This window comes from Rhipicephalus microplus, chromosome 6 (assembly GCF_043290135.1).
Source record: "Rhipicephalus microplus isolate Deutch F79 chromosome 6, USDA_Rmic, whole genome shotgun sequence".
NCBI classification, from domain to species: domain Eukaryota; kingdom Metazoa; phylum Arthropoda; class Arachnida; order Ixodida; family Ixodidae; genus Rhipicephalus; species Rhipicephalus microplus.
The window spans coordinates 106,289,804-106,317,724 of NC_134705.1; the positions used below are offsets into that span (position 1 = coordinate 106,289,804).

Sequence of the window (27,921 nt, forward strand, 5' to 3'; positions counted from 1 at the left end):
TGGCATCACCATAATATTTTACTGCAATCCTAAAGCCTTTCTTATGGTGTAACGTGGCAATAGGTAACTTTAAACGCCTTTCTTTCTAAAAGACATTATATTTTTCAAGTACATGATTGATGAACATGTATGCGTAAAACCCATGAGAATGAGAACTTATGCGCAGCTTTGAGCTACTCATGCAATGAAGAGAAATTAACACTTAAAGAACTAGTTAGGGATCGCAAACCATCAACATTTGCGTCATCAGCGATCCTTTTGGTGAACAGAAAGATAATGCTCATGTGTTCATTAGAGAGAGAAAGGGGTAATTTATTAGCACGAAAAAAGTTAGGCCTGAGCTAAAGTGCTCTAGCCAGCTGCTCTTCACAGGGTAAAAATATGCCTCAGTGACGACACTTGCTAGTGCTTGCTAGCTTCATTTAACGAGTTTCGCAAATAGATTTTTGATAGGCCTTTCTCAGCGGACGCTTCGTGCCTAGCTATGAGCACTGAAGTTCGACTTTTTGCTCTTTACTTCACCGCAATTTGGCTTGCATTGTTTGTGGGAAAGTCAACATGCCCTAATGGAAAAGTAGGTACGCTTATATGAATTCGCAAATTATAAAACACTGAGATTCCTACACGTCAACTTAAGCCATCAACTTGGCAGATAATGTACTTCGTTGCAAATGATTTGCCGAAGTTGTATCGCAGAATGCAACCTATATATTTCTTTAGCTCAACACCACTATGTCAAATCGAGCAGCCTACGACAGAGGATTTGATGTGAGCATATAGGGAACATTCGGTTGCGCCTATTATAGACACAAGTTTACGACTTAGCTTGCGTAGCCTCATTAGTTTAGTATTAAAAGAGATTTCCTTACCACACTCGAGGAATAGGCGCATTCATAGCATGCATTTAGCAATTCTTAGGAATTTATTAACAAAGAAAAAAATAGGGTTGCTCTGAGTTTATCGGGAAATTCACTGTGATGGATTCCGCACACAAAGTGGATGACTAGAGTTCATGTACAGTAAACTAAAAGACCATCGCACAAGTGAGCCCTTCGGAATTGTGATAAGTGGTGTGCTGATCAATTTATGAGCGTTCTGAAATGTAGCAAGAAACTGCTGCTTGGACAGTGAGTCGTTCATAGAGTCTCAACATGAGAGCAGGCGAACTAGTGAGCGTATGACGAGACGTCGCCGCATGCGCGACGACAATGAAGTCGCGCTTCAACTAGTGCACACGTTCAAGCCGAGTACGAGAGAGGAACGTTGCGGAGCTTACGGTCATTCATTTGCACACTACCATAAAATATGATATGTGGGTCGCAAACGATTCATGCCGATCCACCGTTGGTGACCCGGATGTCAAACGGGAACGTTGAACCTGCTCGAGCTTTTGTCAATTCATCGAATTTTGTGACCACTATCGTTTCTTCAGTGAACGTGACATCTGTTATCCCGGTTGACCGAAGCCACTAAGCTCAGCAGCAGGGGTCGGTAGTACTGAGATATAACAGTATCGCGATGCCATCCTAAAGGTACTTCTTAGTATGCGTATTGTTACATCGAAACAAATTTTCAAAATATATTTGTATCTAATTAGTCAAACCTTTTACAATGTATAGACCATACCACGACACAGTGCCGCACGAGGGTGTCGCGTAACGCTTTTTCCGGGATTTAGCCAATTTGTTTTGTGAGGAAAGAAGGAACTATATTTCCAATCTAAGCAAAGACGCTGTAGCGGTCAGAGACACAGTGACACCGGCGAAATATTTCCCACATCCACATATTACGTCATTTTGTAAACAATAGTTGCAACTGACGGCAGAAAGGCCGAGCGAGTGTTCCTGTCTTCTAAGAAAGCTTTTGTTCCTCAAGGTAAGAATCCCGCTCCTAATTGTTTTCGAAGGGAGGCCCATTTTTTGAGCTCAAGAACCGTGTGTTAAGCCTGAAATAATGCTGCCTAAACATAAGTCAACTTGAGGAGCTCTTCTGCCTATTACCTAATTAACCCTACAGCTTTCTGTCTAACCGACCTTCTGTGTTAATTAAATGCATTTTTGTTTCAATGCGAAGCATTTAGCTCGGGATTTCAGTGGTATTGACTTCCAAGTATTAGCGTGTTTGAACAATAAGCACAACATTCCGCGCCTGAAAAATAACAGCCGAGCATTTGCAGTTTTGGAAACACAAATACTTTATTTACCATCTTTGTCGTATACAACTGAGCATCCTAGAAAAAAAGCTGTCCCTGGACAGAGTGACTAGACTACAACTTTTTGTAATTGGTCGTAAGGCAATTATATATTGTCTTAGTGCATGTACGAACAGTTGCATACTCCGGAGGGTTCCCATGATTTTACAAACAGACACGCTTAAACACATACATGGGCACACTAATGATTGAGCATAATTCTACACACTGTCATCTTGAAAGGTAATAGGATCGAATATGTCTAAACATTGCAGCATGAATCTATGCAGAAACCACATACATCCTTTTAAAGGATTTTCAAGGATGCTGTAAGCAAAGAGACTGTATCAATTTATAGCATTTTCTAATGCAGGTATTGTGTAATCAAGCATTTGTTTCCCGTAGTTTGAACAAGGTTTTGGCACTAACCACTTCTCTAGGTGCCTGGTACCGTAATTTGAAGTTCTGCTTTGAAGTTGCGCAAGAATAAATAGGTTGTTTTTATTCCGATAGTAATCTCGCTCAGAAATATTACTCACACGACATTGGAAGAGATTATTTGCAGGAATCACGCCCGAAATCTTAAAGAACGTTATTGTCGATGCTGTGTAGGAAACGTTGTATGTGTGGCGCAGATAGTTATTTTTGTAGCAGGAAAATACATTCCGGATTAGTGCGTGTTGTTTTACCCAAACTATTTGACAATATAATAAATGTGAATTAAAAACAGGAATATAGAGTAAAAGTTTATGACTCGTAGAAAAAATGTAGCAAAAATAGTCTACTACACTAGTTATTTCGCTTTCTTTATTTAGAGTGTAAACAACATGATTATCGCTTGACATATTAGTGGAAAAGATGACACCCAAACATTTTTAAGTCTCCTTAATTTCAATACTTCAAGAGTAAAACATAATGCCTCAATGTGGAGGTATGCACTTTTTCTTTGGCCTGAATATGACACAGAACATTATTCTAACATCAAACTAAGATATTATTATCGATGTAGTTGTACCTGTTGTTATCACGATATCGAAAGAGCTTGTGCGCTATCTGTCACCTGGCAACCCTTAAGACATTTCTTAAATATTGCCCCTACATCAGACAACGGAATCGAGACAGCGTAGACTGCAGCAGCAGTCTCTCATTATTGATTAGCTCTTGAAAGAAAATCAAACCTGACTTGCGTGTCGAATGCGTTTCTTATGATAAAACCTACCACGGCCTTGGATGGAATGCTTATGCATGAATTCTTCATGCACTGGCTGCCTTAGCACGTACGGAAAATATTGATAATCTGGTCGACAAATTCCCTTGGCTGAATGTAACAAATTGGTGACAAAGTTACAGAGTACAGTTTCTTGTTGCTACCTGCTATTAAGAGAGAACGTGACCCTCCACTGTTTGCACCAGTCCACGATAATTTCTTAGACCACAGTCTTAAAGGGGCCCTGACAACACTTTCTAAGCATTGTCAGAAAAAGCTACCGATCGGCAGTAGAGGTTCTCGAGAACACGCGAGCGAAATGATAAAGCACAGCACGTGGCCTGTAACTCACAATAAATTATCCAAGTACACTAATAACTAAATTTTCTTCTGTCGAGACATGATAGAAGGCACTGCTAAATCGCGCGTAGAAGGCTATCTATCAGCCTTTGGCTCATTTGGTTATTTCACGCATGGTCTTTAGAGAAATCACCGTGGGAGGCCACGACTTGTCCACGCATGCGCACGCTATCACACGAAAAAAGCCGCGTATTCCGCCAGGAGGCATTGCTCATTGGTAAAGCATTCAACTGCAGATCGGGAGGTCCCAGGTTCGAAAGCCGCGTAGTCAATGAAAAAAAAAAAGAAATAGTGCTCAAGGTAATGAGGTGCGCGTGGCGTATTTTTTTTTTGTCCCTGTCATTCCTCCCTGATAAGCCACCAGCTCTTTTGCTGGGACGAGAGAATTTGTGAAAAAATAAGCTATTTAAGTGGATCAACTGCATACCTATAGTTACCTAAAGGGTGTTTAAGGACCCCTTTCAAGCTAACATGGAGCTCAACTGCAAAATGAGAAAGCTGATTTCTGAAATAACCTTAGTGGAAGGAGACCATTGACGCTCTGCGTCACAACACTCTCGAAAGAACCACGATAGATAGCTCATTTTTGCTTTCAGCATATGCTTGTACCACCACTAGTACGGAGCGCTTGCCTGTGCATGCCGTCAGTCGTGTAAATTACCGGGAAGCTCACGGACTGTGCACTGACGACCGCCTTCGTTTCTTACGTCATATACAGGAGGGTATTCAACGTCAAAAACCACACCACCAATCTCTAGTATCTGATCGACATGGGTGCTAAAAGTTGTGTTGTTCCTCACATACTGCTGGACCACACACTTAGCCACACAACACTTGCTGTCCTGAAAGTAAAAATCTATTCACATATAGCTACGAGCAGGTCTGTTTTAATTGACTTTGTTTCACACGCGCAATTCAATTGAATTTCTTCATGCCGGCAAGCTTGTACCGAAAATCATAGCTAATTTCCGGGTACAAATCTCTTAGAGCTTTGGCATAGACATTTATTCGATTGTGAGAACTACATCACAGCTCAAAACGTGAAATCGTGCTTCCCCCTCTTGCATCTCATTCAGGCTAATGTAAAAACCTCATCACTATGGTCAACGCTTCTTGAAGAGTTATTCTATCACTTCAGTGCTTTTCCTTGCACCTTTATCTCTCTCTCTCTCTATCACTTCAGTGCACAATCTCTTCATGAGCGTACACTCCACTACGTCATTCACCAGATCAAGATAGAAAAAGTGGTGGCGTTCGCACGTGTTCATCGTCTTGCTCCTGATCAGTACTGAACTTCTCGGCGAGAGTTCGTGCACATGCATCAGATGAAGCACATGCGCCTCTTTTCGGCTGCTCAGTTGTAAGGAATAGACGTGGCCCCCAAACGTTCAGGTGACTCTAGGCCATGTGGGGGCTGCCACACAGTCAATGAATTGGAGGCACTAATCAGCGACGTGATATCGGCACTGCTAGGATTTCACGGCATTGATTCACGATGGCACCGTATTATACAAAATACATCTTGTAAGGCGTACAACCACTTATATTTTAAGCCTTCTATAGCACCAAAGACTGCAATCATACCACCTCGTCACACTGATATTGACAACATACGAAACCTGTCGTTTTTTTGTTGTTGAGAATTGACCACCACAGCTTAGATGAAACCCGCTATATTAGAGTGAGTAGATGAGCAATGTTTGATTGATTGATTGATATGTGCGGTCTCGCATCCCAAAACCACCATATGAATATGAGAGATGCCGTAGTGGAGGGCTCCGGAAATTTCGACCATCTGGGGTTCTTCAACGTGCACCCAAATCTGAGCACACGGACCTACAACAATTAGGCCTCCATAGGAAATGCAGCCGCCGCAGCCGGGAGTCGATCCCGTGACCTGCGTGTTAGAAGCCGAGTACCTTAGCCACTAGACCTCTGCGGCGGGAAAGATAAGCAGTGTAACCGCTAGACTACTGTGACACAATAAATAGATCGTAAGATAGGCATCGATCTATAACAACACGTTTCGATTCGGTAATACGGGCGCACGCGAGTGTTCAGTCATTAAGGATTTGTGCTTGTTTGTACATATGAGTTGGCGAGTTAACCGCAGTGCACACCAACAATTTAGCGAGTCAACGCAGTTCACACCAACAAGTCTTAATGACTCAGTAAATCAAGAAGGGAAAAGAAATAAAAAGAGAGCATTTTCAAAAACGAGTAATAGTGCAACGCACTTTCATTTAAAAGGCAAGTGAAAATTCCTAAAATAGGTTTTAGTGCAATGTTGAACACCAAATTCTGAAGAATGGGGTATTTTCACTCAATTTTTGAGGAATATCAAGCAAAACAGCCTGCAAAATTTCGTAAAATGAAATCATAACAGGAGAGAACGCCATCTATAAAACTGGGGAGTGCTCAGAAAATTCTTTCATGCAAAGGGAAATTCAAGCAACGTGAGGATTTGATCCGATGATGCTGCTTTAATCTAGAGGCGCCGTGAATAAATCACTGATCAACTCTGTTCATAAGTTATCACAATATTTTTATTTTGCAGGGATTACCTAGAGAAGGTGCAAATATGATTGATAAAAAATTAGGCCAAAACGAATAAGGTTATGCCTGGGGGTACTACTTCATGTTTTAATGAGAGAGAGAAAAAACTAGCAGTTAAAGTTGTGAAATAGAAGTAGTAAATGATAATACGTTAAAATGATGTACGTAAGGGGGACGATCTTTGAAGGCAGGCAATAAAACAGGGCTCAGTGCTCTTAACACGCACTGCATTCACTACTAGATGTGGTACTTCATCTAATCAGAAATCGACACTTAAGCTCATCTTTGCCCGAACCGTAATGGAAGTCAAATACTTTAACATCAGCGTGAAATTTGGTAGCGACCACTACCTCCTCACCACTGTCGTCTAAGCTGGGAAAATGAAATAACGAAAGTTTCCTGAGATCATCTGTGACAGATTCTCTAAACTAAGAGATGTCAGGTCTGAGGGTTATGAGCAGCTTGACCTTGAATGGTGGACGACGCGCATAAGAGCGGACATTCCGACTATTACTGAAAGGCTCCACTAACATGCCTGTATAAAATATGGACATCAGACTGCCTCATCCTTTCGAGGCAAAACAGTTCGTCCTGTCCGGGTATAAAGGGCAGCGCCGCATATGGAGGCTGCGCAAAAACAATTTGCCGAGGTCAACAGAAGCATTGAGAAACACTCTAACGACCGATTTCTGCAGCGTAATCTCTTGTTAGAGTGTTCTCTAAACTCTGAAGCTCTCTCTAAGCAGCAGTGGGACGAGATTCGCAATTACGTAGACATACACATACAGAGGGCAGGAACTTGAAGCTACATAAAGCACGTCGAGAATAACGCGAAAATCAAATCGAACGAGATTGGTACACTGACTGGCATAATTCATGCAGCTATTTAGGAATCTTCCGCCCACAGTGTAGCGCTCCCATGACTAAACAAATCATCTCTTAGTGACAGAAACGCTTTTTTCATGATGAATGATCTTGCTTCGGATCCCGTAAAGCTTCGCTTCTGAGAGACGTCACAAGGTTTTGTCTTCCCCGTGGCGCCTCTTACTGTGGCTATTATTGGAGTGCCTCAGAGGTTCTCCGAAGTTGAGGACAGTAATCATGCTATCTATGCGAATGATATCACCATATGGTGCATTATTGGCAGCAATGGATGAATACAGGCTCAACTTCAGCAAGCAATAAAGATCACGAAGGACTTCGCGAAACCGACTAGCCTTCAGTGCTGAATGCGAAAATCGGAACTGCAACTGTACAAACCCAAGCGCAGATGCTCCAAACACAAAGGGTGAAAACTGTTAGAGGACGTCGACGACACTCCTGGAACAGGTGAGGGCAGCTTGATCCGCAGGGTAGACTCCCTCCGTTTCAGGGTTTCACCATCCCATTGAACGGCCCCAATAACCTGGAAGTTACAAAAACTCGCCAGAAAAACTTACGATGCCTTGAGACTGATAAGAAGGGTTGCCAACAGGCAACAGGGTCTTGCAGAAGACAACCTCGTTAGGCTGGTGCACGCTTTTTGATGTGCCATTCCAGCTAGGTTGCAGCCTTGCACAACTGGCAGAGGTTGGAGCGTGACAAGCTGAACACCTCAATCAGAAAGGCCGTCATGAGAGCCATCGCGCTCCTCATGTACACAAGCTCGGACAGATGGTAGGGACAACACGCTGCAAAAAATTGCAGAAGCACAGAAAATGGAGCAATTCGCCCAGCTGCCCACTATGCCTTTTTGTAGAAACATCTTTCAGGAGCTGCAAACTCTACCAATGGAAATCAAGTCTCACTTCCCCGGAATTTGTCATCAATGGTGAGAAGAAATCACGTCAACCCGCACCCGCAAAATTCTACCCCGAACATAAGAAGGGTAGAAGAAAGGCCAGAATGAATTCTCTAACAAATGTGCTAAGGAACACGCTAAGGACTGTTGCTTCGTCATGCGGTCAGGTAAGGCATCTGCAACAGTGTGCATCAACCCCGAGGGCAGTATAACAAACTCGACAGAAATCTGGACAGTGGCAGAAATGGCAGAGCAAGCGCTGATTGCATTAACCTGGCTAGGCAACTGGAGGTCGATAAGGTACAGTGACTCGAGATCAGCAGTCTCAACATCTGGCAAGGCCACAACAGCAGAACCAACGTTGTGGATCTTTTAGGGCAAAGAGATCAAGTCAAACACAGTCGTTTGCTTCCAAGTTAACTTGGGTTATATTGAGAAATTCGCGCCTAAACTCAGTGAGTAAGTCCACCGAGCTGCACGAGGACTATAAACCCCATAGCAATCGCCGGGCGTGGTGGTGATGTTTCGAAGAACCGGGACCCTTCCACGGTCAGTTCACAAAATATTTTTATTTTACCTTGGGCTAATAGAATACCTTTATCCTTACGAAAAAAAGTAAGCAGACATCTGGCTAGGACAGATTTCTTCAGGTCAGCGTGCACTCTCATCCCGCGCTATCATACAAGCTTTATCCTAAAATATAGCCATGTAAACAACCTGCACATGTTTATTCTGCAATGATATAGCAAACTTCAACACATACTACGATGGTGCCCGCGTTATGCTGTGGTAAATTCAAATTGACGCCAGCTAATACGAGATCTGGACTCGAACAACGGTTATACAGGTAAGGGAAGTCCAACGGGCCACGATGCAGCAGAGAAACTCAGTCTTTCTGTTCAGAAGTGGGAGCGGCCCGCAAGACACAAGTGCGCGTTCAAAAGGCCTTATAAATTCATCCATCCATCACCATATAGCTTAGAGTAGAATCACCGTTAATGAAAATAACGTGAATAGAACTGTTCTATGTTTGCTTACGAACGAAGATTAGAACATTGGTGAAGGGGTTGCGAATCACAGCTGCGTAGTAAACTTTTTTAAATACAAAGCTTTCTTTTGGTGGAACTTTCAAGTAGAAAGGAGCAGCAGAAGTGTTTTCTCGGAAACGTAGTTACAAGCGGAAATTAATAATAATATTACCTTTTATATTTGGAGACACTCGGAACGAGTGCTAGATATACACGTTTTCCTAGCTTGCCCCTTAAATGGTAAAACCTTTAAGTGGAGCATTACGCCGCCGAAAAAAAGATGCTCACCTACAGCGCATTTCCAGATAATAATTTTTTTTCAAAGGTTCAGTCTACAGTGTGCTGTTGTGCAATATTTATTGCTTCATTTGTGCTATCTTACTTTCAGAGTCCGCCCATTCCAGGTCCAGTAAGTATGCATTTAAAGTGTACATTGCCGAAGTTTGTTGTCTTTATGCAATCTATACTATTATAAACAATAAATATTGTGGTTTAACGTTCTGAAACCATCAAATGATTATCAGAGACACCGTAGGGAAGGGTTCCAGAACTTTCGATCACCTTGGTTTACTTAACATGCACCTATATCTAAGCACACAGGCCTCAAGCAACTTTTCCTTCACCGAAAGTGCGGTGGCCGCGGCCCGTTTTTGACCCCACGACCTGCGGGTCAGCAGCTCAGTGCTTTCATCCCTATACCACTGTGGTGGATTTTCTAATAATACTCGATTTTCAACAAAAATACTACACAACTGGGGTAACTGTCAGAAACAAATAATACTTTGAATCCATCCCTAAGACACATCAAACTGTTGGTGCAATAAGTAGCAAGCACGGGTAAAAATCATGAAGCTTATTAATGAGAGTCTTGTTATTATTACTCAGTATCTATTGTAGTGTCATACACAATCAGGTGGTCAATTTGTAAGATTACCTGTAAGACATTTGCAATTTGTCGCATGCTTAGATGACTTCTCTTTTTAATGAATTGAAAGGACACCACAGTCATAGCGTTCATTTTCTACGTAAACATAACTATACCCTAACTGCATTGTGGAACCATCGTCATGGTAGAGTGCAGTGGCGTCGTACAATTTTCCACGAATAATGTGGGCATTACCAGACAATCTACGCAACTTGAAACTCTTTACCCAAAATCTATTTTTTAGAACAAGCTTAGCACATACGGTAGGGTGGTTACTGCCAGAATATTGTTACGAGAAATATTTAGGGCTAAAAATAGCAGGATAAAAAATCTGCATGTTCGATAAATTCTTTCAAGGTAATCATAAAATTCGCACCGGTCGGGCTAATACTGCACCCCAGGTACAAGAATGCTTGATTGAATGCTTGCTTGTTTGTTTGTGCCTATACTTTCGCTCGTATTCATTTCGGGGAGTTAGTCATTACACCAGTGGTTACTATAATGGGCATAAAAGTTGAAATTGGACGAAGGAAAATATAATGATCAGGTATTTATGGAATATAAAATTTGATAACCATAGGAACACGCACTAATGAAATAGGTACATAACTATTATTGGAAACGAATAAATGATTAAACATATATACCTAGAATTTCAACAAAAATAAGCTCAAAAGCAAACCTTTTTTGTCTTGGAACGACCGGGGTTTATATTTTATGTTCATTACATGGCCACTAAAGACTCTCTCTACAAGTTTGACCAGGTTTGACGTAATAAAAAGGCCTTATGTTATCCAGAATAAACTTCATTTCCTGCCTTTTTAGTATAGAAATCATTTTGGAAAGGTTCCAATCTGCCGAAATCCCTGGATGTTTCAGTGAATGATTAACTGTATTAAGGATTTATTGTAGGGATATTTTGTATAGCACTTTTATCATTGTCGAGGTCACCCCGTCACGTCCAGAAGCTGCGAGTGGTAAGCACTTTATCACATCCGCAAGCTCAGCTGAATATATCTGCTTGAAATCATCAACCGCACCTAATTTAACCATGGGCTATAGCATAATTGTATTAAACATGCTTTGCAAGCCTTTAGAAGTATTTTTGAAGAAATCAGAATGTTCGCGAGATGATATAATGGCAGAATCAATGCTTTCTGACTATAGAATTATTTTTCTTGAGCGCTAAATCCTGAAAAGCACTTTCCTAATTTTAGAATTAGAGAGATAATTGAAATAATTCATACCATAGTCTTCTTTTGCTTTGCGCACTGCATGCGTGAAATTAGCGGCTATGAATTTATATTCACACCAACTCTAGAGGCATTGGTTATTTACCAGCTTTTTCCAAGCCACTTTTTGGTTTCTATACCCCCTGACGAATTATACATTTCACCGCAGACTAAAAGATTCACCTGTGCACATGTCTGATTTTATAGTAAATATTTATTTTTAATTAATGTTTGAGTACTGCACATAGACTCATAGCTCTAAAGTCTTCCTGCAATTCCTTGTGAGAAATAACGTAGGTTTAAAGTCTATTTTGAAACTTCACATATTTTCAAATAAGCTAACTTTACCTGTCAAACTTAACCTTAGGAACCTAATTTCAAAGCTTATGAGAAGGTGGTCGCTGTTTGTAGCACAATCTAAGGTATTCCACAAGGATAAGCCTAAAGTGGAGCTGGAAAATGTTAAATGTATTGTCGATCTTGAATTGCCTCTAACAATTATTGCAGCGTATGAGTTCAAGCAAGAAAAGTTTTTATCAAGCGTTTATTCCCACAAACGTCTTCCACATACATAAAATCTGAAGCGCCAAGACACAAGGTGTGAATTGAAATGACCACACAGTAATATACCCTTTCTGCATGAAGCTAACACGATATCAAGGCATCTCGACTCCTCAACTCCTGCCGGAAAATATACATTTGCGAAAAAAAAGATGGGCAGTCTGGTAGTGTTATGTCGAGCATCAAAATTTCCCCATCCGTATGCATGCACTGGTACGTTATCTTCACTCTGTGACTACACTTTGCTCATATTGGGAAAGCCAGACTACCACCTCTACTCAGCCAATCCAGCTGGATTAACCGATAATTTTTGCAAAAACCTTTACCATTAGCAAGCCAGGTTTCCCGAATAGAAATCTTGTCTGGATAATTTCTTGAAGAAATATATTGTGAATTGGTAATATGCCGACCAAATAGATCGGCGATTACCCTGCAGAATGTTTTTCACAACAATTTTTATGCTTGACCAGCAGTAGAAAAGGCCTGATTCAGAATATATTCTTTTAAAAACTTTTTTTTCTTAAGTCTTCAAGGAATTCTTTCTTCGAAAGAGATTTTTTTATTTAGAGCTCTTAGGAGATTTTTTTTCAAGGGGGAGATCTGTTACGCTTCAGAGTATTTTGAGATCCCGTGTCCACATCTGTAAATTCTTCTGAATCGTCTGTTACAGGTTCTGACTCATCCTGAACATATATTTTTAGAAGGGCTTGCTATTGGAGAGACAGATCTATAATTAACTGTCAGAATTTCCTCCTCAGTACTTCTTGAAACCAATAACACCTGCGAATCCTCCATTTGCACAGAAACTGCACCAATGGTTTGAAACAGTTGTTGAGTTGACAGGTTAGTCAAGGCTTCGAAAAGAATAGACCCCAAACGCTCCATTGCCTTTTGAGCAGACTTTTCGATGGCCTCCGTTATTGACTCTGCGAGTGATGCATTCATGGTAGCTGTGTGCCAGGTTGTTACGCCTGCGTAACCTTTCGATCTGTCATGCATTTTAGCGATCGCCTCCTTTCTCTCGCAACGCATGCGGTCTATGATTTATAGAACGCCCAGTTCTCTCTCTTTGGCGGCACTTCAACCGAGTCTGCAGGGTGAGCTCCATTACACAAACAGAAATTCCATTCAGCAGAGTGCCACTCATCGCTGTCATGACTTTCTCCGCACAGACGACATCTAGCCCTTGATCAGCATCCTTTTATGCTGTGTCCCAGACACCAACATTTCAAGCACTGCAATGGTTTTCGAAAAACTGGCTCTACTTTGTAAACTGGTTGTCATAGCTTTATATCTCTCAGTCTGGTTTTTCTACAAACGTTACCATATCTGATTCGGTAGGCGATTTTCTTTTCTTAGTCATTCTGTACATCGATAGCCTGAAACTGGCAAAAAAGTCCGGAGTTTATTGAGGTGCCATACTCCTTTCTATCCCGTGAACTATGTTCATCGTACTAGCTTAATGAACTGGAAACGGGCTCACTGGCTGTGCAGCAAATTAGGAACCCATCAGAAGCTCTCGGACGATATCTTTGTTTGCAGAGCAGCACAGGATACACCCTCGGCCAAACTAGCGGACCTCAGTGATCTGAAAATTTGACGAGGCTTTCCGGAGCTCCGCTCGAATCGCTTTCAGATTTCTCATTGAAATGTAATCCTCATCGGTAGGAACAAGAGCTACAGGGACGTAGTTGCCTCTACTGTGTAACTAGCAATAAAGCGACCAATCCTTCATCGGCATAGAAGCTAGCCAAGAGGAGTGCCCTCTACCAGGGAATAAGAAAGACATCAGCATAGTCTTACTTGCCTGACCTTCCAAGGACCACAACAATGTACCATTTAAACGAAAGAAACATTAAAAACGAAAGCTGAAAAGTAAAGAAACTCTTAGCTAACAGTGATCCTGCCACTCGGCTTCTGCGCAATATTAAACAGCGCGCTTTGCGTTTTCCTCTAATCGGGCAGTGGCGTTCAATACCATCAACATTCCTACCTGTTACTTCTTAGTCGTGTTCTGCCTGAACAAGAAAGCAAGTCTTTATACTTAATTCATAACGAGGGTCATCTCTTAGAGGCTAGGTATATTTAATATTGTGCGAAGGGTTATTCGTCTACGGCCAATTTGAGCACAGTCACGTGTAACGTGACGTCAACAAGCAGAGTGTTCTACACTCGCCATAGTGGCAATTGATGACCAGTGGCGCTCTTGGACGCTATTTTTTTAGCAGTAAAACTGGTAGAGAAGCATAGGCAGGGATGTTAGTATTACCAGGAATGATGGTTAGCTACCCTAAATGCAGAAATGGAAACAGGGGTATTGATAACGGTCTTTTTTTAGCAGTAGAACTGGTAGAGATGCAAAACCAGGAAAGTTAACCAGACCAAAAACGACGGTTAGCTAGCCTACATGCAGGAATGAAAAGAGGCACGTAGAAAAAAGAAGGAAAAAGAGTAGAAAACGAGAAAAAGATACAACATAACACAGCACACACAAACCTACAGTCAGCTACAAATTTATCGCACTCGCATTGCAACAGACATCGCTGTCACAGCCGCTTGTCCAAATCAATTTTCTGAAAAACTTCAGGGACTCTTCGGACGACCGCCACCGTAGCTCAGTGGTAGAACATCGGATGCATTATTCGAAAATCGTCGATTCTGTGCCCACTGGAAGTGAACCGTCTTTTTGTCAACTTTTGTATTACAGCGAGAGCTGTGATAAGAACATAACTCGTGTCACGCGCGGCGACACAGTTGTCCCCCACCACTGCCACCGCTGGTGTATTTAACTCCTGTCGTCCAAAGTAAACAAATTGTAAGTACCGAGGACCCAGTGGGGCTTGTTGCCAGGTACACTGCATGAGAGCCCAGTATTCAACCTCTGAGCCGCACCGGTGCTTGCGACTTGTTCGCAAACTTGCCCTAGGCAGACTTGATGTGGGCAAAATAGTAGCGGTAATATGAGTAATAAAGCGCTTTAGAACAGCGGAAAACCTAACGTTCAGATCGTTCAGTGCTCCAACCAGATGCAAAACCTTGTTTATGATTACCTAATAAATATGGCACATAACCACTTTAGGTGTAGCACCTCATCATCATCAGCCACTGCACAAACAATGGACACAAAATTTCTTGCAAGTGTTTAGCAGATACCGCAATATTCAGAAGAATAACAAAAGATAGCATAGTAAATGCCGGCCAACTACTCATAAATAATTAATAATATTACTGTAATGGGTACACATGAAGTGTGGTTGGAGCAGTGACCCAATAAGTGTTCAGAAAATGCACTGAAAAGTTGCTATTCTAGCTTTCGCTTTGACTGTGGTGCGCTTTCTGCGTAGGCCTGGCGTTTTTATTTCTCACGTTTTATACAAAAGTACTCTTATTTCCACGCGGTATGATATCCTCGTTATCATCGTCCGTTGTTTCTGAATCACATTAAGCACATTGAGTGCATTATATTATATTTGGAGCGTCGGGAAAAGATATGAGAGTAATACAGATTGAATTCAGCGTGGGGCAAGAAGCCAGGAGAAGGCAAAGTTAGCATAGCCTATTATGCGTAGTATATTATAAAAAAGTGGCGTAAAATGAAGTGGGGATAATCACCTGATAACCGAGGTGCAATAAAGTGAATTGTGTAGCCTTGCAGAGAATTTCAAAGTCGAAGGGGTATTTTGAGGATAAGAGCAGGAAGGAAATGATAGACAGGGATGTTAACAAGTCTGCAACAACCAATATGCTTCCACCATACATCGGGGACAGGGATGAGAGAGTTCAGGAAAAGGATAAGTACATAGGAGGGCACGCGTGCTCCAAATGGCACTTCACCGTCATCATAACATTACTAGTCTATCACCGCTGGTCGAAGTTTCTTGCCTTTCATGAAGCTGAGGACAGCTTTTGTCGCCTTCACTCGCGATGACCTCTCTGGATGACATTTCAGAATGGCGTCCGCCGTCATCTTTCTGCAATCTATGTGAGCTAACGGGGCTGAAAGTGATTTTATTTGCGTATTGTAGCTAGGTTAGTCGCAGAGTATATGTTTAGCGCCTCCTCGCTCCCACAGTTGCCGCAGACAGGATTTTGAGCCATTTAGATTCGAAATAAAACTAAGGCATTGCAAGGGCACAGTTCCGGAAAAGGGCGGTACTGGTACAGTTCGCGAGGGGGTGTAAATAAATGATGGTGAAGAGGACAGACGTGAAAGGTTTACGAGATAAATCAAGAGCGGGGAAGGGGATGTATACTACAATAAACACTGCGCTTTAGAGAGTAATTGAGTGTGAGAGTCAATAGAGAACAAAGGAAAAGAGCACCTCTGCACTGTTGATGAACCTATCTGAACCTGCCATGGGTGTTGTACATGCGGCGTATTTGAAAAGGCACAGTGCTGCAACTCATAAACGCCACCCACGCCAAACGTTGAGCGAATTACTACTGAGTACTTTTTAGAGGCCTAATAGAACTGTATTGGGCTCGAGTTAGAAGGCTCTTTGTCCGAAAACTTCTTCCTGCCGTTGCACATTACGTGTCGTTGAATATCAGTCACGGAAAACTACAAAGGCAATCCACGCAGCTGCAGCGCCATGTTTACCAGCCCCGGGATCTGAGTACGAGGTAGAAAGGGTCCGCGCTTAAACTCTGTATGTCACACCCAACTTTGCGCGTAAATTTGGCGCCTGCATTTTCAAATTCTTCCACGGTAATTGACAGGCTGCGTTTCGTTTCTTCATTGTCCACTCCAGAAAAACACCTAGAGTAAGTAAAGGTCAGATTAATCTACTGAGATCAACCGATTTTGGGAGTTCGTGTGTTTGACAAAGGACAAATGTACTAAAAAGGTGACAGTATTAGGAATGAAAAAATGATGACACAAAGAACTACATACTGTGTAAATATCTACGGGTGCAGAAAACGTACTGACAATGTGGCACGCATGTTAATCTACTCTAGCGAATTTCAATTTACGTTACATTGCTAGATTACAGCTGAAAACAGCCACTGTGGATCTCTATGAATTTTCGGACTACATGGCTGTGGAATTCAATTGGTGTTACCAATTCAATTGGGCTTTTTACAGAAACTGTTACATCTGAGTTACTACTCTTCATGAAAAAAAACAGCTCTATCAACAAACATTTTTTGTTGCCCTGTACTTGTAAATAATTTTCAATCCTCATTGTTATTGTGTGATCTATGCGGCAGGCGCTCCAGGCAATATTGAGAATGGTGAGGTCTCCTCCAGGTGAGGTAAGTGCTCAATTCTAATGCCTCGAATTATTGAGAATTTGTTTTTGCAGATGAGGTAGCAGATGCCCGCAACACGCTTGCGCTAGTGGCCCGCGGCTTGCACATATTCGTTTTATAAGCTCTTACATTGTCTTGATAAGTAAGTTTGTAAGCTTTCTCGTGGACTTTAAGTGCACCACAGCTTTTCACGTTCTGCTGCCACCATGTCGCAGACCGACGCTTTTTACCGTCTCTCTGCGCCACAAACAAAGGTGCGGAGATGAAGAAATTAAGGAAAACCAGTCTCCGAGTCCACAAAGTTGAACGAGCAATACAGTGATTTGGTATTGAGACTCTCAGAAACACGCTTCGCCTTTGCGGGTCAGTACTTGGCTGCGAGTCAGCAGCCGAGTACGTTAGCTACTAGACGACGACAGGGCGCTGTAGCTCTAGAGACTAAGAGAGTGTAGGACACTCTCTTTGGTAGAGTTCTTTCTTTTCCTATATTTCACGTTCTTCTCTAGAATAAATTACATTTCGCTGAGGCAGAGTAGACTGAATCTCCCAAAATTGGTCAAAGCGCCCCCTCCCTACAACAAAGTAACATAAAGCTGCCCGAAGCAGAGTAGCACGACCCGACCGAAGAGAGTAGCAGTACACCTCTCGAAAAAAAAACGTGGACCGAAATTAGTCTGTTTATTTCTTTTGATGAAGTTCCTCAAACGCGGCTCCTAAATACAGCTAATTACGAGCACTACTACAAAAAAAGAAAAAAAAGGTTAAAAAAGTGGGCGAGTGGGACTCAAACCTGTGACCTCTAGACACATTGTGGTAACCATTACACTACACTGCTTTTTTTTTTGCAGTTCTTCTTCAATATCAAGCAGAAAACTTTTCTACAATTGTTTCATGTACAATAGTGAATCTATGCGTGGTACCCAATCAGGCATATCGTTTTGCATTTTCTGCTGTTCCAAAACGAGATTAAGGACTCTGGAAAATATTCTATATCTCATCGAGATTCTACATCAGCATGGCGTATAGCCATGCACGACCTCTAAATGCTATGCCGAACCAATAGCGTACCTAAGGTATAAAGAAATCTATGCTCATCATCAATGACGATGTACCTTAGTCTCCGTACGTCCAGCGGGAAATACTTTTATAATGTCCTTTGTAGGACATTCCATAAGAGCAACGCGTCTCAGCAATCATTGAAAACATGCTGAACTGTTTCGGGCATCCGACAAGAAAAAAATTGAGGGACCCTTGAGCTTCGCCTTTCAGAGTTGAACGCGATAGCGAAATCCGGCACCTAGTGCTCCTTTAACCCCTGAGCACACACTTATTCATATGTTTTGTTACACACACACACACACACACACACACACACACACACACACACACACACACACACACACACACACACACACACACACACACACACACACACACACACACACACACACACAGTAGATTGAACCAGCACGCGCTAAAATCGCCGAATGGGCTTGTTTCCGTAGTGACACCAGTCGAACAAAATGCGTTAAAAGGTCCCTGAAACACTTTTTCAAGTTACCATGGAATGAATTCACTAGAAGAGCGTACTGCTTTACGAATTCAATGCCGCGAAAATTTTAAGAATCTGTCCAGTGCGACTGGAGTTTTAAAGGTTTGTCGCATACTGCAATAACAATATCTCTTCTGCCGTCCTGACGAAAGCGCTAGAAGCTAAGCAGAGAGAGGTGGCAGGGCAAAGAAACTACCACGTGATCTTGAGTACGTTTTTTCTTCAAATGCATGGCTTACTCAGTGTGATCGGGCGCGCATGCGTGGACAAGTGGCGGCCTCCCGTGGCTATCTCGGCAACTTGATTTTTCAATCACAGACGCACACACGATTATTCGCTCACAATCAACGGGGCACGCGCCAGCGTCGGGTTTTGTGCAACACGAGCTCTTTAACTCTATCACGTTAAAAGCAGTGATCACCCCACGGAACAAATAAACCTTCGTCCGACATTCACGTCATAACTGGCAAGGCACCGGCATGTAGTTTAAAGAGGAATGTTTTAACCCCTGGACGCACAGGCATTCATTTACCGCGCTTCAACACTATGCTCCATGTTCAAGCAGAGTACTTAGTGTGGTACTGTGCAGCTGGAGGAACCACATCGCATAAATCTTCATAGAATTTTTTTACGGGCAACTGTACTTAAATAGTCAAATGAAAAAACGTGCCTTCGGGAAGCGAAAGAACTCAATAATTTCCTTAAAGTAACCTTGTATTCTACCTTCCAATCTAACAAAAGACACTTCAAACTCGGCCAAAGCACTAGCCTGTCGCATATAACAGGCAGAACGCAAAAAAGGGTCCTTAACAACACAAATTTAGGTGCAAAAAACGGTTCACAATATCTCGCACAAACATACGCGACAAACTGAGACCACCATCAGGTACACGTCGAAACAGGTTCGTCCAGCGTTTTTTCTTCCCCGTGGCACCCCATAGAAAGACGGCAAAAATACAATGAAGCTTCTGCACATGCGTTCGAGAGCAGTTCAATACACTACTGTGCAAAAAATTCTACAACTTCGTAATGGAAAACGGTTTGCAAATGCTCGTGCGTGCAAAATTTGGATAAATCCACTCCCTTGCAATTTGGACTTTTCACAGATTTCAACTGCCTGTATGCGCCCGCAGGGATGATCACTCTCACTGTAGTTTTCAAAGGGGACGCCCAAGTATTTTACTGGTGTTGGCACTCATTGAACGTTCATGAAGTAGTTTGGTGTGAGTTACTAATTTTCACGCGAAAAACCAAGACACTTTGCCCAGTTAACAGCACTTCTACTAACCTCACAAAAACGTTTTGCTATGTTAACTGCCTCTGCGTTACATTCAAGGTGTGTGCAATAGATAACTATGTCGTCCGCGTACGCCAGCAGACGCCTTTCACATACATAAAGCAGGAACCCTTTAATAGTGTTGCAGCGTATTATGCTTAGGCAGAAACTTTCAATGTAAATGCAAAAAGGAGGGTAGAGAGCGGGCACCGTTGGTGTACGGATTGCTGCAGCTCTATCGATTTACGTAACTTTTTGTTAGCAATCAGACGAGTGGTACAACCAGTGTATGCCATCTTAACGGCTTCAATTATTACTGTACCAACGTTACCATGCTCTAATACGGCTATAAGCAAATCGTGCGGCACGTGATTAAACGCTTTCTCTAAGTCAATTCCAAGCATAGCGACGGCAGAGACCATGATATCAGTACATTCTAATACGAATCTCGCAGTGAGAATGTTTGTGAAGATGCTCCTTCCCTTTATTGCCCATGTTTGATGCGCTCCTACAATTAATTTCATTACGCTTTACAACCTACCAGCCGTAATCTAGATCAGGATCTTGTAGTCGACATTGGTCAGACTGATCGGCCGATAGACCTAGACTTGTAAAAGTTTCTTTGAATCATTTGTTTCAGGTTCAAACTTCCAAAGCTCCATTAAAAAGATATGCCGAAATAGGAGATAATTTCTGCTTCAACTTCTTGTAGAAAGCAGCACTCAGGCCATCTAAACCTGGGGACTTCCCACAGTTTAGTTTATCAATCGCTTTCTCTACTTCTCTCACAAAGATTGAGGGTTCCAACCTATCTTTAGTTTCATCGTCTAATGGCGGCATCAACGACAAAAATTCACTCATGAAGTGATTCCGATCTACAGCATGCATTGAAAATAAGATTGCTGTTGTGATCGTGAAAAGCGTACATGATGTCCTGTTTAGTCTTTGCTACCGTGCCGTTGTACACAACTTCTATTATTGAATTACGCAGCGCGTAACTTTTCTCCACACCCAGAGCGCGTTTCGTGGAGGCCTGAGCAGTTCCCAGTTTTTTCTGCTCGTGCTCAAAATATTGCCCCACGGTAGTTTTTCTTGTCAAAAAGATCAAACTTTTTTCTTCTCACACGAATATCTTGCTTGAAATTTCCCGGCATCTTGATCTCTTCTTTGAGAAGTGTCGTCAAGTTCAACCAGAAAAGCTGCTAAATATTGCGCCCTTCATGCTTAAGGATGCTCCACCTCTCTAATGCTTTCATTTTCATTTTTTTGATTCAAAGTTTCCCACATGTGTCCAGCTTTACAGTTATTGTCATCATTAATCTCTTCTATACCATCGAATACTATAGTTTTTAAAGCTTCATCATCAAGGCGTTTGTTATTCAGCTTTCATAAATCAGCATTGAACATTCTTTTTCTCCCTTTTCTGCTGCCTATCATGAAAATTACCAAACAATGGTCAGTGAATGATAAAGTATTTACACAATAATCAGTGCACAGTGGTACAATAGCAAGCAACCCATAGGCTTGATCTAAGTGAGCATGACTGAACACGTGAAATTGCGTGAACTGAGCACCACGACCACTGGAAGTACATTCCCAGACATCCTCAAGAGCGTAATTATTTATGATGTCCCATAAACTAATCGTACTCGCCTCTCAATAAGGCGTATTACCCGTTTTGTCTAGAGCCGAACAAACGCAATTAAAATCTCCTAGGATTATGAGAAAGCGGTAAGTATCGCAATAATTACCTACTCGACAGCAAAAATCTAGGCCTTGTGCCCCGTCTGCTGGGGCGCACAGACAGACTATACTCGTCACTCGCTGCCAGCGAGTAGAAAGTCGCAGATCCTAAAGGCGGCCCAATATACAGCTTCCAACCAACTGTATAACCATTTCCAGAGATTTGCTCATGAAAAGTGGGCACCCTCCGGATAAACCCACTGCACGACTCACGCATACATTGCACCGCGCCGAGAAAGGGCGAACTATGCCATCGGTCCTGCCACGTGTTCAACTTTTTTTTCTAAACTGCTAATGTATCAATTCATTTTCTGTCGCAATACGATACAACTGGTTTTGCCGACTTTAAGCTGCCAATCCACGAACATTACCAGTTTTGAAGCACAAGACCATTCCCAATTACATGGTTCTCCCGCCGACCGAGTCACGCGGCAAGATGCCCTCTTCGTACATATTGTCTTCCTGCTCAAACGCCATTGTGGCAGCTAAAAGTTAGCATCTACATTTCCCCTTGATAGGAACGATGCATGCACGCGCGCATCATTCCACATTTTCTTCTTCACACCAACGCCTACTGCTGATTTTTTTGAGTGCGAAGCATTTCTTCGTGAACTTCAGCGACTTTAAGCGTATCTATCTATCTATCTATCTATCTATCTATCTATCTATCTATCTATCTATCTATCTATCTATCTATCTATCTATCTATCTATATGGCCGCCTACCACTTGTAGCTCTCTTGGCCGTTTAAATATTAATATCGATGCTAAACTTGGTATGGCATAACATGACTCTATGAAGAACATATTTGACCAGTAGTAAAACTCAACCTTGTATCTACTCCCTCTGTTCCCTTGAGCAGAGCTCTCTCAGCTGCGAAGAAGCTGTTGCTATAGAATGGAGTGGAAGGTTGGTTGCATAGTGTCCGTCTTGTCTTGTCGAGGCTGCTGCTGCATGTGAAGAATAGACATTCGAGCCTCTCCATACTTTGCAGCAACTTGACTTTATGTACAGAAACCTATGTACATATTTGCAAGACTCTTCACCATTGGAATCGTCGCAAGTTGGCTCGGCAGCTCTGATAGTGCAGACCACTCTGTGCAGAAACCAGAACCACCGTGAGGAAACGGGAGCCAGGTTTTAACCCCTCGGTTGCCCCTCCCAGTTCTCCTCACGGCCAACCAAAACAATTCAGTCCGTTTATTGGACAGACTAAACACGGTTGTCGACGTCCTTTTCTCTCGCCCTTTTCTTCAAGCAGTTGACCTCCTGGTCTTAGAGAGAGAGACAAAACGACCGGCCTAGGCAAGACGTTCCGCGAACTGTGCGAACGCACGCGATAGTGGCGCCATTCGGCTGCAGGACCGTGCCATTTCTTAAGGATGACTACACTGTACAGCGTGCAGCCGTCCCCAGGACTCTAATCCAGATATATGGGTGTCGATACACCAGATGTCGTCACGTCGCCCGCCGGCAATTCACTGGCCGAGGATCACCTAGCTGGTTGTTTAAAGCGGCGACCAACCACGGTCTCCTTAGCAGAACGGGCTTCCTTACGCCGGGCTTATCGTCTCCCGAGAATCGGCTCTTTGGGAAGCGCGCCCTTTTGCGACAAAGAAGACTCACCCCCCTGGCCTGCGATGCCAGACCTTACAGGCCTTTCCCAAGATTCGCGCAAGCACTCAAATGCAGCTACGCAAATACCCACAACATAACGGGATGGCGCTAAATGTTCTCAACCCTGCGGCTGCGCTTCGAAGTTCCTTGAACGGCAGAGGCGTTTCTGCAACGCGTGCAATAATCTCTATGCCTAAACCTCGTGGCCCCACCAATCGGGCGCCACCACAAAGCAACAAAAAACGACACGAGGTCATAGTGTACACAAGTACAATTGTACAACTCCTGAATGCTTCTAGTCATGCACATATACAAAAAACATTTCACTTAAACACACACAACCTTCACACAAGGTGCTGTTCAAGTCAAACAAACAACACCATTGCAAACAATACCCCTGCTGCTCACACCTCTGCATACCTACCTTTGCATGCTCACACACAAGAGAAGAATAGACTTCACTGAGACACACACACAATTAAACGCACGGTGCTGTTCAAGTGTCTCCAGGTTCGCGCACGTCACTCTTACCTGAAGGAGTGTCCACCACGTGCTTAGTCCTCTAACTTCTGAACGGCCCCTGAGGCACCGCTGCAATTTCCGAGTGACCATTAGGTGCTTTCGACAGTGTGCATGCGTAGGCAACAATAGTGTGTGGCGGCCACAAACCATGGTCATCAGTGCGCTGAAGGACCAGAAACTGAATGCTCGCGAGTTCTAGCTCACTGACAAAGAATCGCGGCATTGAGTTGGAGAAAACCCGTGCCGTGCAAACGTGATCAACGCCTGAGCGTCTCTCTTCGCCCGCTGCGATCGGTAGACCTCAGAGGTGGCTGTGGACAAGTTCACAACGAGCCAATATGACTTTTCGGGATCGACTCTTATCAATTGCACTTCCCCACGCAGTGTAACTCCATGCTGCTGAGACGTCCTATCCGCCCACGCAATTTTGTCCGCAATCCCCTCTCCCGTTATCTCAGAAAACAGCCGAGCTACCTCCGGGTAATTTAGCCCGTAGCTTAGGTAGTGTCCACACAATTCCTGAAAGTCCATCAGCTTCGTCCCTAGGGTTGGCACACTCATGCCCTTGACTACCGCAAGCTCCTAACCATCACGCGCCCGACAAGGGGAACCTGCAACGCACCTCAAGAAGCTGTCCAATTGAAACTCCACACGACACTTCCCACTCGAGAAGTATCCCCACTTCCCCCCTTACAATTGTGTGGGGATGCGAGCTCTTCGTATATAATCTCTCTTCTTTAGAAACTTTTGGTTGCCGCACAGAAGTCGCGTTGGGTTGGCCACCAAACGGGACCCCGTTCTCACTAAATATCTTGCGGACTTGGTCGTGGTCTTGTTTTTTTCGCATCGGCTGACTGGTCAAAAACCTGGCAAGTACCCAGCGCACATGCCGCTGCCGGCCGCGGTTCATACTCCACATTGCTGAATTCCACGCCTTGCTCGAACGATACGCCAACTGACTCAAATTTTGGGCAACAAAGGCGCAATTCACTCGCGATCCCCAGCTCTTGAGGCTCCGCCTGCCTCTGTGCCACGCACAAACGCTCGCGTTGTCGCTCAACATTGCCTCCTGCTTCTGTGCGCTCCTCGGCTATCTGAGGCTTTACCTCGGCATGCTCCTTTTCGCGGAACTCCTCGAGTGTGCCTGTATCTTCCCTGCCTGCCGCTTGCAATTCATCAGGCGACGCGCGGCTGCCCTGGGGTTTGTCGTCGTCCCCGCTCCCAAAGACAACATGGGGGATCATACCCTTTATAGTCGCGGTTTGCCCCTTCCTTTCAGGGTTCTCAGCTTCTCACTGCCGCAATTTGCCAACACCTTCTAAAATTTCTTCAGGCCTGCGCCCTCCGCCGTGACGTCACCACCAGCCGTCCTACCAGTCCAATACCTGACCGGTTCCGTCGCGCATTCCCGAATTTCCACTTGCTGCAGTGGTGACGGCCGTGCTGCACGTGTTTTTTTCGCGAGTCTGCCGAGCCATTTTCTTTGCGTTGTGTGCAGTGAATTTTACTGCCGGAATTTTATTGCACGAAGCTTCTGACATGCCCAATAAGTGTTGTGTGCCGGCATGTTCAAGTAACTACAAGACCGGGAAGAAAGTTCAAGTATTTTCATTCTCCAAGGATGAAGTGCTAAGGAAGAAGTGGCTCAGTGCTATTCCAAGAAAGGATTTCTTCCCTACGGAAAACAACAAGGTAAGAGCAAACTGGATGTCACCATTGCATCACACTGATGGTGAAATTATACTCATTGTAACCGTTCACGAAGTGCTTGTGCAATGTTTAGACGCATTCCGAGGTTCGCTGACACTCTGCGACTGCCATTGGTATGCAGGTATGCGTATTGCATTTCACCGAGTCATGACTTCAGAACAAGTCGTCCTACACGGATCCTATGACAGGAACAGTGCTAGAGGTCTCACTGAAAGTACCACTCCTGCGTTCAGGATCAGTGCCTACACTGTTCCCAGGATGTCCTTCGTACTTGTCGAAAGATGACCCTTCTCCGAGAGAATGCCCAGAAACGAAAAAATGCGCCGAGAAGCGGCTGACCTCGCTCGTGCCATCGCAGAATCGGAGGCTTCTTATCATTATGAAGAAACGAAATGCTGTTTTTCCTCGCTTTTTGAGCTTATGGAATGTTTGAAAAGTGCACCTGTGCCAAATGAGTGGATTGTAATTCACCACACAAACTGTGCCCTATTTTTAAATATTGTTGATGAGAGCATGCCGATGTTGCGGTCGTCTGTTACTGTTTTCAGCGACCTGAGTATCAGTGTATGTTTTCTTGGTACCAAATTAAGCCGTATAGGTGATTATGTCGTGCCAGGAAGCATTGGGAATGTGAATGTCCTGTCTGCCATCCTGAGTAGGCTTCAAAGCATCCTCGATGAAAAATGCTCCTCAGAAGGTCTTTGTGACGTAGTCGTTAGCCTTCTTGAGCAACTTGAACGAGATGCCATTGACAGCAAGAAACGTATCATTCGCTTCTTGCGAGAACAGGTGGCGTTGCTTGGAAAACAACGATTGGAGCATTCCTCCGAAAGTATGTTGGTTGCTTGCATATTGCAAACCATATCTCCACACGCCTACAAATTTCTCAGGGTTTCAGGTTTTTTTGCCATGCCACATCCCAGTACTTGTCGAAATGTCTGCTCCTCGTTTCACTTGTCACCTGACACTGAGTCAGCCAGTGAAAAGTCTCTCAGGTACATAAAGCACAGATTTAAGCAATTGCAGCCGCATGAAAGTGCCGTGGTTCTCATGGTTGACGAAATTCACATCCAGCCTTTCTTCGATTTTAAAGGCGGAAAAATTTCAGGGGCAGCAGGAAACAGTGAAGAGGCCGCTACTTCTGCTCACGTGTTTATGGTGCAAAGCATGCTGAGTTCTTTTCGCGAGGTGGTGCACATTCTGCCTGCACGAACAATGAATGCTCACTCTCTTCATGCTGTCCTGAAAAATGTAATCGTTGGCCTTGAGGAGTTTGGTTTTAAAGTTCTTGCAGTAGTTTCAGACAACAACGCAATCAATCGCAAAGCACTCAGTATGTTTTCAGATCCGCCAAAGCCGAGCATCGTTTACCCAAATCCAAAAGACGCAACAAGACCTATGTTTTATGTTGTGGATTCTGTGCACTTGTTGAAATGCATTCGAAACAACTGGATAAATCAAAAGAATCTTGGGACAAACCTATATTTTCCTATGTTTGATCTCTCAAACAACAGTGATTGATTGATATGTGGGGTTTAACGTCCCAAACCCACTACATGATTATGAGAGACGCCGTAGTGGAGGGCTCCGGAAATTTAGACCACCTGGGGTTTTTTAACGTGCACCCAAATCTGAGCACACGGGCCTACAACATTTTCGCCTCCATCGGAAATGCAGCCGCCGCAGCCGGGATTTGAACCCGCGCCCTGCGGGTCAGCAGCCGAGTACCTTAGCCACTAGACCACCGCGGTGGGGCAAAACAACAGTGTCCATCCCGACTGCATACAGCGGGCATCATTCAAAGATCTTCGGGAGCTGCACAAGCTAGAGGCTTTCCAGCTTTTGAAGTACAGCTATCGCCTTTCGTCAAAGGCACTAAATCCTAGCAACTTCGAAAGGCAGAATGTTAAGCTAGTACTACAAATATTCAATGCTTTTGTAGCTGAGGCACTGGATCACCACTGGAACTTTCATGCTTTATGGCATGCCAAAGAAACTGCCAATTTTATCTGGATAGTTCTCCGCTGGTGGAAGATTGTAAACGTTAAAGCACCTCACAAAGGCCATCACCACAGAGATGTTTACTAAGAGCCAGTTTTGTGCCTGAATGGTGACCCTAAGCTGGAATTGCTCGATGCGTTTGTCACTTGGTTGGATGTGTGGGAATCCTACAAACACGACAACGGCGCTCTCACGCGAGAAACTCAATCTGCTCTAAGGCATTCCGCCTACGCAATACTTGAATTCACCAAGTACTGCCTTCTCGAGCTTCGTTATAAATATGTCCTGCTCGGCAAGCTGCAGACAGACGGCCTCGAAAACCGATTTGGCCAGTACAGGCAAATGGCTGGTGGTCATTACCACATCAGCATTAGGCAGCTGTACGAGAGTGAAGGCAGGATTCGACT

General features: G+C 43.6%; 1 protein-coding gene across 4 annotated transcripts in view; it reads left to right on the forward strand.

Moving 5' to 3' along the window:
- The first annotated feature begins 363 nt into the window (after positions 1-363).
- The window catches only part of LOC119168046 (uncharacterized), a 231,120-nt gene continuing 203,562 nt past the window's right edge, over positions 364-27,921 (forward strand). For 3 of the 4 annotated variants that reach the window (XM_075866380.1, XM_075866381.1, XM_075866382.1), the window contains exons 1-3: positions 364-574; positions 9,511-9,531; positions 17,052-17,096. In XM_075866380.1, coding sequence (XP_075722495.1) covers positions 485-574; positions 9,511-9,531; positions 17,052-17,096 — 156 coding nt within the window. In that variant the 5' untranslated portion in view covers positions 364-484. The remainder of the gene's footprint in view (positions 575-9,510; positions 9,532-17,051; positions 17,097-27,921) is intronic. The other variant, XM_075866383.1, reaches the window with a different exon arrangement.